This window comes from Silurus meridionalis, chromosome 25 (genome assembly GCF_014805685.1).
Source record: "Silurus meridionalis isolate SWU-2019-XX chromosome 25, ASM1480568v1, whole genome shotgun sequence".
Classification (NCBI taxonomy): Eukaryota; Metazoa; Chordata; class Actinopteri; order Siluriformes; family Siluridae; genus Silurus; species Silurus meridionalis.
Window position 1 is genome coordinate 8,993,505 of NC_060908.1, and position 16,367 is coordinate 9,009,871.

General features: G+C 37.1%; 1 protein-coding gene across 3 annotated transcripts; it reads left to right on the forward strand.

Moving 5' to 3' along the window:
- The first annotated feature begins 180 nt into the window (after window positions 1-180).
- On the forward strand, window positions 181-13,838 carry kyat1 (kynurenine aminotransferase 1). Of its 3 annotated transcripts, XM_046839715.1 has the most exons (15): window positions 181-428; window positions 556-649; window positions 2,347-2,399; window positions 2,908-2,966; window positions 3,689-3,836; window positions 4,014-4,163; window positions 4,332-4,418; window positions 4,517-4,642; window positions 5,652-5,772; window positions 9,978-10,054; window positions 10,165-10,254; window positions 11,988-12,174; window positions 12,551-12,627; window positions 12,712-12,798; window positions 13,464-13,838. In XM_046839715.1, exons 4-15 carry the CDS (start codon window positions 2,914-2,916, stop codon window positions 13,521-13,523), a joined length of 1,263 nt encoding a protein of 420 aa, XP_046695671.1. In that variant the 5' UTR covers window positions 181-428; window positions 556-649; window positions 2,347-2,399; window positions 2,908-2,913; the 3' UTR covers window positions 13,524-13,838. The 3 variants fall into 3 exon arrangements, with proteins under 3 accessions (XP_046695671.1, XP_046695669.1, XP_046695668.1); XM_046839713.1 differs by lacking the exon at window positions 2,347-2,399 and having other exon boundaries at window positions 181-450; XM_046839712.1 differs by lacking the exon at window positions 2,347-2,399.
- Window positions 13,839-16,367: the final 2,529 nt, after the last annotated feature.

Below are 16,367 nucleotides of genomic sequence, written 5' to 3' on the forward strand. Positions count from 1 at the left end.
AACATTATTACTTGTGCAATGTGTATCAGACCCATTTTGGTGACTTTTTTAAGGGGTAGAATTAAGGCAGGTGGTTTTTAAAAAGCGTTTGGTGTGAGGATCAGGGAAGCGTTCTACCGAACTTTCCGCGTTTTTAGTGCCATCTACAGGAAACATGACGGTACTGTCCGCGTGCACGCGAAGAGATTACAAACTCCGCCTACACCGGTAGTGGGTTTAGGGGTCAGGGTTCGACTGTGTATGTATGTATGTATGTATGTATGTATTTCTTTATTTAACACATTCTGGGTCTATATTAAAACCACAGTGCACTACACGCAGTTAAAACACCACCCCGTGTAGTGCCCTTGATCTATGGAGACAGGAGGTGTTTGGGACTGAGCAGTTTGCTGTGACGTTTCTGCGCCTGACTGAAGAAGTGAAACTATGTAATGCAGACAAACAGCTTCGTTAACAATCATTCTGGAGATAATAAATCTTCATTTCTTTTTACAGAGCAGTTATATTTAAATATCCTGAGCACAATAATAATATACTGATCTTCTTTCCTTGAAGGTGTTAATCGAAGCCTGGAATGTTTAGAAGCCTGGTGTTATTTGGTGCTGCAGACTGGAAATCAGCAGTAATTTCCAAGAACTGGCAGAACAAGGTTGGTTATTGAGGAGAAAATATCTCTACTTCCAGAGTAAAATAAATGTAACTGTAAAATCTATTCCACAGACTACATAATTATTATTTATTAAGTATTTATTATAACATGTCTGGTTATTAATGTTATATTGGTTTTAATTTTCCAACGACAACTTATTTTAAGAAAGCATTAAAACCCTGCCTATAGATCATATAATTCACTTTGAGAAATCCTGATTTACAGTCAGTATGGTGAAATGCCCCTTTTCACTATGGTGTTTTCCAAATGCCAAACCACTGTGATGATCAATTTCATATACTGATCACAATACAGTATAATCACTATATAATCAGTATTATTGTTTCTTCTTTGCTCCCATGTTAAACATTATTTCAGTACTGCTTAGTCTTGCAAGCTGGTTTCTGTCTTTTGCTAGAATGTCTGGTCATTTCTCACAGCAAATTCACTTTCACATTATATTTTAATGAAAAAACACAGACAATTACCTGTCATGAGTTATCAAACATGCAAAATGATTAATGATCAAATGATCAAATTAGTTTGTTTGCTTTCATGATTGCAGTTGGATTTTAGCTCTCGTGACTCTGTATGAAACTGTATTGTCATTATTTTTAAAGTTCTTATAGGAAGCATGGATTTAACCATAAAAAATAGCTTTCGTTCTGGAACCTGATATCAGGCGATTTCTTTTGTTTGTTTTAGTTTTTTTGCTGACACTAGTTCAGTGTCATGGTGGAAGGTGGCTAAAGCTGATGTATGTGCAATGCATTCAATTCATTTTTATTCATATAGCGCTTTTAACAATGGACAGATAAAGTGGTAATAAAAGAATGCATTAGATCAGGGGTCACCAACCTTTTTGAAACTGAGAGCTACTTCTTGGGTACCGATTAATGTGAAGGGCTACCAGTTTAACACACAGTTTTCAGTTTGATCTGAAATAACCAATTTGCTTAATTTACCTTTTAATATATGTTATTATTAATAATTAATGATATTCATCTATGTGAAGACACTGATCATGTTAATGATTTCTCATAATAATTATCAACAATGATTTAACAAAGTAGGAAACAGCTATTTTTAGAAAAGGCCACGGGCACCACGTTGTTGACCCCTGCATTAGATTGTGCCTTAGAATTGAAAGTTTGTCCTAATGAATGAGCCAATGTTGATTGTGGAAAAAAAAAAACCTCCCTGAGATGGCATGAGGAAGAAACCCTGAGAAGAACCAGACCTATTTTCATCCGGGTGGCACAGAATGTCCATTTATTACAGTTTATCGTTGTTGAGGTGGGCAGTGATAGGTGATTAAATGCAACCTGTGGTCCTGAGCCACAGCTGTAGCTATATGCTCTAGCTTAGCTATTCTGTGAAGACTATGTATCTGTTCCCGAAGCATTATTTCCATTAGAATATACAATGACTGATGATGAACTTACACTAAATGTTGATTGAAAGTTGATTACTGCTTTTTTGTTTTCTTTCCAAATTAGCAGTGGACAACATGTAGCAAAATATTATATCTTTGGTGTTGTCTTTGTGGTGAAATTAGTATTAGTATTGAGGTGAATATGGTATTTGTGCATTTAAAAAACATCACAATCTGGTAATTGTAGTTCGCGAAATGAATTGGGTGGATCTGCTGACTCACTGATTTCGGCTTGGCTGATTTATGCTTGTACTTTATTCAGGTCGCCACACTTTCAACAAGTAGAGAACGAGAGAGGAACAGTGCATTTGAGAAGTGAGTAAATCTAGATTTAGACAAGACTTGTGTGTTATTATTTGGTTTATAGCAAAATCTGCTCGATGAATATGTGCAGGAATGAATAAAATGTCAAATAATTTTAATTTTTTATTATAATTGAAGCATGAAAAACTACTGAAAAACTGCACATATGCAACTTTGTTTTTATGTAAATGTGTATCCTCGTTCATGACAACTCTCCAGAAACTAGATTGCAATAATGTAACTTGCAGTCACTGAATGAAACAGTGAACGAATCAGAAACAATAATTTTGGTGAACAGAATTTGCAATCAGCCTGATAAACAAGTTCAAGGTTTTTCCAGCATAGAATGTGGTAAACTGCCATCCATGCTAATAATTAAGCATTAAGGACATTATACTGTATTTTTTTAATTAACAATGTTCTTGCAGTTTATAATTTGGATAAGTAATGTAGTTCATAACAAAAAAGCACTAATCGATTTTTTAAGACTATAAACTCACCTCTTTTTTTCCCCCTTCAGACAAACATGTCTCGGCAATTGCATGCACGAAGGATTGAAAAAGTGGAAAAGAATGTGTGGTAAATTTTTACTGGAATTTTTTAGTTGGTTTCCTTAAGATAGCTCACAATGGCCAAAGTTCACATTTACTTTGTGATGCACTTGACCCTGATTGTGGCTTCTGTTTATGTATAATAGACCTGGATTATGATTTCCTTTACCTCTCAATTGACATTCTTTTTACAAGACTGTTTTTGCACTGCTATGTTACAGTTCTGACAGCACAATATTATGTATTTACTTGGATACAGATTTATTTAGCAGAACTGTAGGTATTATGGTTCTATATTTGGGAAGCATCCCAGAATTAACATTGTCAGGTTACTAGAATAGAAATGAATTTCCCCCTACAAGATAATAAGAAGCTGTGCTTTCTTATAGGGAATTATATAAAAGTACTTTATGGGTTAGAATAAATAATTGCTTAAATAACAATTCTTTTCAATCTACATGATGGCAAACTACAATTTTGTCTTTTCAGGCAGGTTCATTAGTGATTGTTGATTTACTACACATATTGTTCTTAATTATTGCCCTACTATTGACTATAGACATTTTTAGGTATGTAGATATTTTTCATAGGTATAGCCTGAATATTGAAAACAGTACACAGTAGTCAGTGTGATGAATTAACTACAGGTATTTTTCATAACCTAAATACATTTTAGTTAATTGAATTCTTAGATGGCATAGTTCCACATGCATGTTTTAAGGTATTTAATTATTTGTGTTTATCTGCTAGGATTGAATTTACACGGCTAGCTGCTGAGTATAAGGTTGTAAACTTGGGGCAGGGATTTCCAGACTTTTCTCCTCCCAGCTTCCTCTTGGAGTCTATGTGCAATGCTATTAAAGGAGGATCCTCCATGCACCAGTACACACGTGCCTTTGTAAGTCATTTTTACATTTTCAATTCATTTACAATTTTTGATCATCTGGATTTTAGGGTTTGCAAAGTAATTTGTGATTTTGAAAAATCAATACATAACTAAAAAAAAGTTTTATAACAGTGGTAGAATTCATGAGAAATTCTGTTACGTTGAGTAAAAATAAAATCTGATTCTCAGGGCCATCCACCTCTTGTCAGGATCCTTGCCAAATTTTTTGGAAGGATTTTGGGCCGTGAAATAGATCCCATGCAGGAGATATTGGTTTCTGTTGGAGCCTATGGGACACTTTTCTGTGCCTTTCAGGCTCTGGTTGATGAAGGTGATGAAGTAAGTTTGTGTGTGCTGTTTACTCTGGTCTGAACTGAATATTTGTGACCTATATTCCTTTTAAATGCAAATAATTTGTATAAATTAATTTACCAGATTTGAGCATTGCTATCTGTGATGTCTTTATGTTCTTATTTTTTCTTCTCTCCTGCTTGTTCTATGGTCCAGGTGATCATTTTGGAGCCTTTCTTTGATTGTTATGAATCCATGACTTTAATGGCAGGAGGAAAACCTGTGTACATCCCTCTGAAGCCTGTACGTGTTCACATTTTTAAACATCGTTTAATGTGCATTTATTTGTTAATCACAAATGAGTACACCAACAACAAAACATGCTTATGCATATCTTACAGCACAAGGTCACCGGCCAATCTTTGACTAGTGCTGATTGGGTGTTATGTCCTGAAGAGCTAGCCAGTAAATTTAACTCTCGTACAAAGGCCATCGTTATTAACAATCCCAATAATCCACTAGGCAAGGTGAGTTTTAACCATTGCTTCCAGAGTTTAGAACTTAAAGTTGTTATTCAGAATGACATAACTGTTTAATTATACTGAGCAAAATTATAAACGCAACACTTTTGTTTTTGCCCCCATTTTTCATGAGCTGAACTCGATGAGCTAAGAATTTTCTATGTACACAAAAGGCCTATTAATCTTAAATATTGTTCACAAATTTGTCTAAATCTGTGTTAGTGAGCACTTCTCCTTTGCTGAGATAATCCATCAACCTCACGTGTGGTATATCAAGATGCTGATTATACAGTTTGATTATTGCACAGGTGTGCTTTAGGCTGGCTACAATAAAAGGCCACTCTAACATGTGCAGTTTTATCACACCGCACAATGCCACAGATGTCGCAAGTTTTGAGAAAGCGTGCATTTGAATGTTTGAATTTCTCTACCATTAACCGTCTCAGGGAAACTTATCTGCATGCTCATCGTCCTCATCGGGGTCTCGACCTGATTGCAGTTGTCATTGTAATCGACTTGAGTGGGCAAATGCTCACATTCAATGGCGTCTGGCACTTTGGAGAGGTGTTCTCTTCACAGATGAATCACGGTTTTCACTGTACAAGGCAAAATGCGTGAGTCAAATGGTGGTCACATCAGATACTGACTGGATACTGACACCCCCTGTTTAATCAGCATCTGGATATACCACACCTGTGAGGTGGATGGATTCTCTCGGCAAAGGAAACATGCTCACTAACATAGATTTAGACAAATTTGTGAACAATTTTTTAAAAAGTAGGCCTTTTGTGTACATAGAAAAAGTCTTAGTTCTTTGAGTTCGGCTCACGAAAAATGGGGGCAAAAACAAAAGTGTTGCGTTTATAATTTTGTTCAGTATATGTATTATGAATGTTGATTATGTGTTTGAATAACAGATGTATCAATAATGCATTAATTTAACAACTGAAACTAATAGAACAATTGAACTTTATATAGAAATGAGAAAATAAATAATCTATAATTTATTCTGTAGGTTTTTCAGAGGGAAGAGTTGCAGATGATAGCTGACCTGTGTATAAAGCATGATGTTATTTGCTTAAGTGATGAGGTGTATGAATGGCTTACATATGATGGAGCACAACACATTAAAATAGGTAACAATTAGAATTCATATGAATCCTCACAATTTAAACATCACAGAGAAGTATACAATAACCCAGACATTATGGTTGCAAAGCCAGTGCACTCGTAAATGGGGAAGGTTGCATCAGGAAAGGCATCCAGCGTAAAACATGTGCCAAATCAAATATGCGGATCACGAATCAGACTTTAATACCGGATCAGTTGAGGCCTGGGAGACCAATGACTACTACAGATATTGTTAGCCAACAGGGTACTGGTGAAAATTGGGCTACTGTTGGCCGAAGGAGGCGAAGGAGAGGAGGAAGACGTCTACAGAGACAGCAGGAGAAGGAAGGGGAGAGGTGTAGCAAAATTGGAGGTTAGGGTAGGAACTTTTAATGTTGGTACTATGACTGGTAAAGGAAGAAAGTTAGCTGATATGATGGAGCGGAGAAAGGTAGACATGTGTGTTTAGGAGACCAAGTGGAAAGGGAGTAAGGCCAGGAACATTGGAGGTGGGTTTAAACTGTTCTATCATGGTGTGGATGAAAAGAGAAATAGTGTAGGGGTGTTTCTGAGGGAAGAGTACAGTAAGAGTGTAGTGGAGGTGAAGATAGTTTCTGATAGGGAGATGAACGTGAAGCTGGAAGTTGAAGAGGGGATGATAAATGTCATCAGTGCTTATGCTCCACAAGTGGTTTGTAAGATGGAGGAGAAAGAATTCTAGAGTGAGTTAGATGAAGTGGTAGAAGGTGTACCAATGAAAGAAAGATTGGTGATTGGGGCAGACTTTAATGGCCATGTTGGTGAAGGGAACAGAGGTGATGAGGAGGTAGATTTTGCTAGAAGGATGGAAATGGCAGTGGTAAACACTTATTTTAAGAAGAAGGAGGATCATAGGGTGACGTATAAGAGTGGAGGAAGGTGCACACAGGTGGACTATATTCTATGTAGGCAGCCCGAAGGAAATTGAAGACTGTAAGGTGTTGGCAGGGGACAGTGTCGCTAGACAGCATTGGATGCTGGTCTGTAGGATGGTTTTGGAGGTGAAAAAGAAGAGGAAGAGTGTGAGGACTAAGAGAAGAATAAGATGGTGGAAACTGAAGGAGGAAGAGTGTAGTGTGAGATTCAGGAAAGAGGTCAGACAGGGGCTCTGTGGTGGTGAAGAGGTGCTGGATTATTGGGCAACTACTGCAGAAGTGTTAAGGGAGACAGCTAGAAAGGAATTTGGTGTGACATCTGGAAATAGAAAGGAAGACATAGAAACGTGGTGATGGAATTAGGAAGTGCAGGAAAGCATAAGGAAAAAGAGGTTGGGGCGAAACAGGATTGAGATCGAAAGAGAGATGAAAAAAGTAAGGAGAGAGTACAAGAAGATGCGGCAGCAGGTGAAGAGGGATGTGGCAAAAGCTAAGGAAAATGCATATTGGAAGTTTTATGAGAAGTTGGACACTAAGGAAGTAGAGAAGGATTTATACCGATTGGCCGGGCAGAGGGACCGAGCTGGTAATGATGTGCTGCAAGTTAGAGCAATAAAGGATGGAGATGGAAATGTGATGACTAGTGAGGAGAGTGTGTTGAGAAGATTGAGGGCGTATTTTGAGCAGCTGATGAATGAGGAAAATAAAAGATAGGAGGTTGGATGATGTGGAGATGGTGAAGCAGGAAATGAATAGGATTAGTAAGGAGGAAGTGAGAGCAACGATTAAGAGGATGAAGAGTGGGAAGTCGGTTGGACCAGACGAAATACTGGTAGAAGCATGGAGATGTTTAGGAATTTTGGAAGGTGAGATGATGCCTGAGGAATGGAGAAGGAGTGTGCTGGTACTGTTTTTTAAGAATAAGGGAGATATGCAGACCTGCAGTAACTACAGGGGAATAAAGTTGATCAGTCACACCATGAAGTTATGGGAAAGAGTAGTGGAAGCCAGGCTGAGAGAAGAGGTGACCATCTGTGAGCAACAGTATGGTTTCATGCCGAGGAAGAGCAACACAGACGCATTATTTGCTTTGAGAATGTTGATGGAGAAGTATAGAGAATGTCAGATGGAATTGCATTGTGTGTTTGTGGATTTAGAGAAAGCGTACGACAGGGTGGAGAGAGAGGAGTTGTGGTATTGTATGAGGAAGTCAGGTATGTTAGAGAAGTATGTGAGGGTGGTGCAGTACATCTAAGAGGACAGTGTGACAGCAGTGGTGTGCAGTAGGAACGACAGACTGGTTTAAGGTGGAGGTTGGACTGCATCAAGGATCGGCTCTGAGCCCTTTCCTGATTGCAGTGGTGATGAACAGGTTGATGAACAAGGTCAGACAGGAGTCTCTGTGGACTATGATGTTTGCGGATGATATTGTGATTTGTGGTGAGAGCAGGTTAAAAAGAGCCTGGAGAGGTGGAGGTATGCGCTGGAGAGAAGGGGATTGAAAGTCAGTAGAAGTAAGACAGACTACATGTGTGTGAATGAGGGAGGGCAGTGGAATGGTGTGGTTGCAGGGGGAAGAGGTGGAGAAGGTGGAGGACTTCAGGTACCTGTGGTCAACAGTGCAAAGTAATGGAGAGTGTGTTAGAGAAGTGAAAAAAAGAGTGCATGCAGGGTGGAGTGGGTGGAGAAGAGTGATAGCATGAGTGATTTGTGATAGAAGGGTATTTGCAAGAGTGAAAGAGAAAGTTTATTGGACTGTGGTGAGACCTGCCATGTTGTATGGTTTAGAGACAGTGGTAATGAGTAAAAGACAGGAGGTGGAGCTGGAGGTAGAGCTGAAGATGTTGAGATTTTCATTGGGAGTGACGAGGATGGACAGTATTAGAAATGAGTTTATTAGAGGGACAGTGCATGTAGGACGTTTTGGAGACCTTGTCTAAGATGGTTTGGACATGTGCAGAGAAGGGACATGGGTAAATCGGTAGAAAAATGTTGAGGATGGAGCCGACAGGAAGGAGGAAAAGAGGAAGACCAAGGAGGAAGTTTATGGATGTGGTGAAGGAAGACATGCAGGTAGTTGGGTTAAAAGAGGCAGGTGAAAAGGACAGTGTAGTATGGAAACAGATGATCCACAGTGTCGGAAGAAGCCAGAAGAAGAAGAATAGTAGTATACAATATATAAGTTATGTTATAACCACATCAAGGGGTGTTTGATGCATGATGTAGTAACAAGCGTTTGCTTATATATATATATATATATATATATATATATATATATATATATATATATATATATATATATACCGTATTTTTCGGACTATAAGCCGCTACTTTTTTCCCACGATTTGAACCCCGCAGCTTAAACAACAAAGCGGCTAATTTATGGATTTTTCCTTGGTTTTTCCTGGTTTCACAAACTTCAAGCCAAAAAAACGACATAACATTAGACCAATTAAATTTCCGAACGGAAACGAAAAAACGCAGTTCATCTGTGTTCTGAGCTGCACGGCTTTGGGAGAAAAACTTCCACCGGGTGATTTTTGAACACACGATGATGCCAAAAGATAAACTCCCGAGAGAAATAGTTGTAAAAGGAAGGAGGAAGACAGTGAACAATGACTTACTTGGTAGGCTACTGTTTAGATACAAGCCGTTGTAACGCGCTAAGTCATGGTTAAGGGATAACTCGCTAACTCTAGTTGCAACAGAAATCATATAAGCACAGACAGGTTTCCAAAACTCGTGCTTTTTAATTTTTCTTGGCAACAGCGTTAAGGGTTAGTCAAAGTACCTTAGAAATCAGCATCAGAAAATAATAAGGTCATAATCCTCGTCTTGAACACACGCAGTAATACTGGAAAAATACAGTGGCATGCTATTCCCAAAATACCGCTATGCTCCTAAAGGAAGCGCAACATATTTCACCCGTTACACCCGTGTCTTTCGTTAAAGCCTGTGTAAAGTACATTAGTGTAGACAGGCTTATTTATGTTAAAAATAAAATATTTGTAAAATATATGGGTGCGCTTTATAGTCCGGAAATTACGGTATATATATATATATATATATATATATATATATATATATATATATATATATATATATATATATATATATATATATATATAAGTAAAAAAAAAAAAAAAGAAATTCTTAAAAATATTCAAGATGTATGCAGTGAATGAATAACAACAGTATCCAAGATAATAGACAGTAAATGTAAGATAAACTAGGATATGCTATGACTACAATTATGTTTACAAAAGAATAATAATATTGACTTCATATAGCTGAATCTTTCTGTGTTTTGCCTGTAGCCAGTCTTCCGGGTATGTGGGAGCGTACCATCACTGTTGGCAGTGCAGGCAAGAGCTTCAGTGCTACAGGCTGGAAGGTAATATTAAAGGAATATGAATATATTTGTATATCACAGTTTAGGTTTTTTTTGGTAATTTTGTTTGAATGAATTTCAATTAAATAATCCGCAACCTATGTTTTATTCAGGTGGGCTGGGGAATAGGACCTGCACACCTACTGAAACACCTGCAAACCGTCCATCAGAACTCCTTATACCACTGTCCCACTCTTAACCAGGTAAAAACATACCTAAGAGCATATTCAATGTACAACCATGGCAAAAACTAATATTAATTTTCACAAAGTCTGCGGTCTCATTTTTTATTATGGCAATTTGCATATGAAAAATTATCAGATGCAAATTCCCTCTTTGCCATGAAAATGAGCTTAATCCCCAAAAAAATTCTGCCCCGACACAAAAGGACTAGCTGACACAATGTCAGTGAGTCTCACATTAACACAGGTGAGAGTATTGATGAGGACAAGGCTGTAGATCACTCTGTCATGCTGATTGAGTTAGAACATCAGACTGGAAGCTTTAAATGGCGGGTGGTGCTTGAAATCATTGTTCTTCCTCTATTATCCATGTTTAACTGCAAGAAAACATGTGCAGTCATAATTGCTTTGCACAAAAAGGGATTTACAGGCAAGGATATTACTGCTAGTATGACTGCACTTAAATCAACCATTTATCGGATCATCAAGAATTTCAAGGAGAGAGGATTAATTGTTGTGAAGAAGGCATCAGGGCTCCAAAACAAGTCCAGCAATCGCCAGGACCGTTTACTAAAGTTGATTCAGCTCCTGGTTTGGGGCACCACTTGTGCAGAACTTGCTCAGGAATGGAGAGCAAAGAAGCCACGTCTCTACAGGAAAACATCAGGGACAGACTTATATTCTGCAAAGGTTACAGGGATTGGACTGCTGAGGACTGGGGTAAAGTCTCTTTCTCTGATGAATCCCCTGTCTGATTTTTTGGGGTACCCAGAAAAAATCTGGAAAAGAAGAGGTGACCGTCAGGCCTGTGTCATGTCAACAGTAAAACATCCTGAGACCATTCATTCAAGAGGTTTCATCTCAGCCAAGGGAGTGGGCTCACTCTCAATTTTGCCCTAAGAACACAGCCATGAATAATGAATGGTACAAAAGCATCCTCAGAGAGCAACTTCTCACAACCGTTCAAGAACAGTTTGATGACGAGCAATGCTTTTTCCAGCATGATAGAGCGCCTTTCTATAAGGCAAAGTGATAACTAAGTAGCTCGTGGAACAGAACATTTTGCTTCCAGGGCCAAGAAAATCCCCAGAATCCTATTTAGAACTTGTGGGCAATCATCAAGAGGTGGGTGGACAAACAAAAACCCACACATTCTGACAAAATCCAAGCATTGATTAAGCAGAATGGGCTGCCATGAATCAGGATGTGGCCCAGAAGTTGACTGATAGCATGCCAGGGCCAATTGCAGAGGGTCAACACTGAAATATTGACTCTTTGCATAAATGTAATGTAACTGTCTAAAAAAGGCTTTGACACATAAAATACTTGTAAATATACTTCAATATAAGCAGCAGACTTTGCGAAAATTTATATTTTCCATTGGATTTTCCGTTGAATTCCCAAACATTCAGGGCACTAAGGTATCTGACCCAATAGTTTGACTAAGCACAGATATGGGAATTATATGGCAAGAAAAAGAGTTTCTGAAATTCTATGCCAATGCATTTATATGAATATGACCATATATATGAAAAACTAATATAATTCAGCAAGTGTCAGAGTTTTTAGGTACATCTATATACATTTAATGAACCTGTCAATTGAAATAAATGAATGCTCACCTGTTAAATAGGTCACTCAGTTTTAATCTTTTAATTGTTTCAATCTGTTTTGTTTATTGATTTATTCTATAAAAACATATTTTATTATTCTTTTTTGTTGTTGTCAAATTTACATAATAGTTGTGTTTGTAGGAGGCTGTTGCTGTAGCATTTCAGAGGGAATATGACATGTTTGGCACTGAGGAAAGCTACTTCAAACAGCTACCCACACTGCTCCAGGCCAAACGGCTCAGACTAGCGGAGTGTCTGAAGAGCGTAGGGCTACAACCCTTTATGCCTGAGGGTGGATACTTTTTGATCACAGACATTTCTTCCCTGAGTGAGTACACATTTCTATACAGTTTAAACATCAAAGACGACAAGACAGCACAGGGGCTCAGTACAACATAAGGTAACAGCACTGTGCCAGCTAATAACACACTAAGTACAGTAACATCATGATAAACTACAACCCCAATTCCAAAAAAGTTGGAAAAATGTAAATAAAGATATAGATAATGTAAGAATGTGTAAGAAATCTGTATTTCTCTCATTTATCTCCATACCTTTAAAATCTCAAAGCTAATTTGACTTCAGTTTCCAAACACCACACAAACATCTAGTTGTCATTAAAAACGCAAAAGCATACGTAGGATTTAAATGTGGATTTGTAAACAGTAACACACAGTATTAAATCTTATGTGTCTCTCATGTAGAGGTTGACTTGAAGGACTCAAGCTCCAAGGATGAAACCTATGACTACAGATTTGTCAAATGGCTTATTAAAGAGAAGGTATATTTAAAACCCAAATTTTTTTAAGTTAATACTGTTATTTATTGTACAATTAGCATGGTGTGTTTTGTGTGTTTTTTTCAGCATTTGGGAACCATCCCAGTGTCTGCATTTTACAGTCAAGAAAGCAGAGCAGGCTTTCAGAACTACATTAGATTCTGCTTTGTCAAGGTAATTTGTTACTTATGATGCATTTATTTTCAAAAGTCTTATTCAAAATGTTGAAAGATAAAATATATTGTAGAAATACATTTTCCCTTCACTGGGACTATGGGGTCCAAACCTGTATGACAATAGAGACATAGTTTATTTATGTTTGGTCAGAAAGAATAAGAGTGGCCTGTTTAGAGCCCTGACCTCAACCCCAGTCAGAATTGAAATGCCAACTGCACACCAGGGCTCCTCATACAATTTCAAAGCCTGACCTTACTAATGCTCTTGTGGCTGAATGAGCAGGAATCCCCACAGCTACACTTCAAAATCTAGTGGAAAGCTTTTATAGTTTCTAGTACAGTGTGCTACAGCAGCAAAGGTGCAACAAACACCTGTCCATTGTGTTGCAATGAGAAAATCAGCCCAATTGGTGTGATGGTCAGTTGACTACATGATTTATACATATTATTGTACAATAAATAATTAAAATAACACATACAAAATAAAGAAATTGGTTTCAAATTGTAATTGCATTTTTCCTAATTTGATTAATATCACAGTAGTACATAGAAAGTAAAAAAAGTGTATGTTTGTCATGATAAATGTATGTGGAGACAGTATAAGAAATTAGATTTTATCATGATTTATCATGTACTTATATTACTTTTTTCTTTATATAAAAGGATGATTCAACCCTCAAAGCAGCTGAAGATATCCTGAGACAGTGGAAAGATCAAAAGTAATGGTATTATGTGATTCTGTCCAGAATTTACTTTGGAAGTCAGATTGCTCACATGTATGAGTTTGGAAGAAACATTAATTTTAATAGATTTTTTTTTTTTGCCCATTATTCCCCTTTTCCTCTGTCTGTAGATGTGTGTGTCTATCAGTCAGTCATCTTTGTCAAAAATCAGTTAACGTAGTAAACATCAGCGCATATGTTGAATCACTCCATGACTGTATGTAGTGTTAACAATCATGCAATTGAATTGTTGTGAAACTGTTTTATCTGTGAATATATAATTAATATGAATAAATTACTTGTGGTTCTATTTTCATTCAATGATTTTTACTATGGTTATATCTCAGAGGTCATTCTCTAGCTGTTTTTTTTCACTTTTGGTAAAATGTTTCCAATCACTATAGTGTGTGCAAGTGCATTAAGGGTCGTTAAAGGTATAAATGGATGCTCTTGTGTGTGCATGTGCAGTATCTTGTTTATAATTTAGCTTATAAACACCAAATTGCTGTGGACATACAGGGATTTTTATTTTTATTAAAACCACACAGAACTGGTATAAAGCATGTGCACACTTGCATAGGAAATATTTTCCACTGCACCACTGACCAACAAAATAGTATGGAATACAATATTAGTTTATGGTTTAAACAAACAAGTCTTCATCAAAAATACTGTTCAAAATAAGTTTTGGTTTGTTTGAAATTGTTCTTGATAATTTTTTATTTTATGTGTGTCTTCTTATATTAATGCCTTGATTCCTGTGGTAAAATAATGAAAATAGAAAAAGAAAACTAGCGGAAGGTGTCAAGAAAGTGAAAACTGTTCTGTGATAAACATTAGAGGAAAATTGCAAAGAGGTACAGAAGTAAAAACAGGCACACATAAACAGCCAAACAAACTCTTAAGTTTTAAGTAATAAACAACTGACAATACAACCAATGAAGAAGTGAACAGGAACCATTTATTAGTCAGCCCATTTTATAATATTCAGCCTATTCATTGTTTTTTTTGTTTGTTTTGTTTTTATAAAATATTCCAGCAGTATGAAGTGGCCTGGCTAATGTAAGTGGTGTGTTCAGTCTTTTATGAATGGGGTTCTTCATAACATTCTCAAACTAATTATCTGCTCATAAAGGCTCTTTATTAGGGTTACTCTTTTCACAATTGTCTACCACCCAGCATTCAGCCTGCCTGGCATGTTCTGCCTGTTCATAATACATTCCCATTTTAGAATTTATGGTACATTCAGTGATGTTTAAATGTTCTTTTCTGTTAAAGGAGTATGTAGGCTCTTTTTCTCATACACCCATCCATGCAGGCTTCTTGATCCTGTAGCACTTTAGCTGTGTCCTGTCAGCACTGTGTATCTTATAGTCAAGTCAAGTTTATTTCTAGTTTATTTCAAGTCTATTTCTTTTCACAACAGACATCGTCTCAAAGCAGCTTTACGGAATTTAACAGTTAAGGTAAATGATATGTATTTACCCCTGATGAGCAGCCATGGTGACTGTGGCAAGGAAAAACTCCCTTAGATGTTATGAGGAAAAAACCTTTAGAGGAACCAGATTCAAAAGGAGAACCCATCATTATTTAGGTGATATAAAGAGTGTGATTATAAATCTTTAAACAATACAGAGCACTGGAGAGTGAGAACTAACATGAGCACTGGTATGTAAGATTATGAGTAATGTCCTTCCTACAGTCTTATACAGTCATTTGAAATTATGGAACCAGGAGCTACTGAGCAACTCATAAAATAGCTCAACATTTGCGATCATCATAGATCCAACACCAGCTTCTCCATGCCAGAGCCTTTAAACACTCAAAGAGGTCCAATGTCGAACTCCACATGAATTGGGATCCAAATGGCGCTGGTACATCTGATGGTTCGGGATTATACTTTTATATAGCACCTTGGGTCTAGGAGAAAATATAGTTAATCTCACTGTCTAATGAACCCTTTATATGTATGGCTGTGATGACATTATAATTATATTTTTATGGCTGAGGGGTAAGGGAATTGCTTAAGAGCTCAGCTGAGGCAGTTTGATGTTCCAGAGATTTAAACTTACACCTTCTCATCAGAAGACAAACCTCTTGACTATTGAGGTAGCACTTATCTGACTAATGTTTTATTCGAACCATCTTCCCAGTGCCACCGCTACATCAGGGTCTCTCATGCTTATTTATTCCTTGTGTGGGTTTTATGTGTGAACGCCCAGTGTCGGTATATTACTTTTATCCTACTGTGGTTTTAAATGTTATTAGACGTTATCATTTAAGTTTAGTCTAGTCTAGCTATAGCTGCATAATTAAAAGTGAGAAACAGAATGTAACACAGACATAGTGTCACCAATCACATCAGTGTCCTGCTAATATCAAAATAAACAAATCAGATTAACCAGGCAGGCTGGGTAAAAAATGAAGAGCCATGTCCATAAATAAGAGTAGCAGCTCCTGCCTGTAATATGTTCCATTCTGCCTTAAAAAACTGTGCCCTCAAAAGTCAGTAGCAGTTCATATTATTAAAATATATTGTGTCTATACTTGGCATTTGTAGTCTTGGGGTAAGTGTGTACCATTTTGCTTTGAAATTGATTTTGTAGCAGTTGACCAGGTCACCCAGATAACTCTTGTGAACAGTTTTTTGTAGTAACCATTGTAACAAACTATTTCCAGCAATTATCTACCCATTTAGCCATTAGTAAATAATGGCATGTTTTCTGTCTTCTAATCTTGTATTTATGTATTTATTTTGCAAACATCTGTTCATACAAAATTTAAGAGCATGCTGTTCTTAAATGGTAAAATTTAAATACTGGAATGTCTGGAAGTGTAGCAGTAA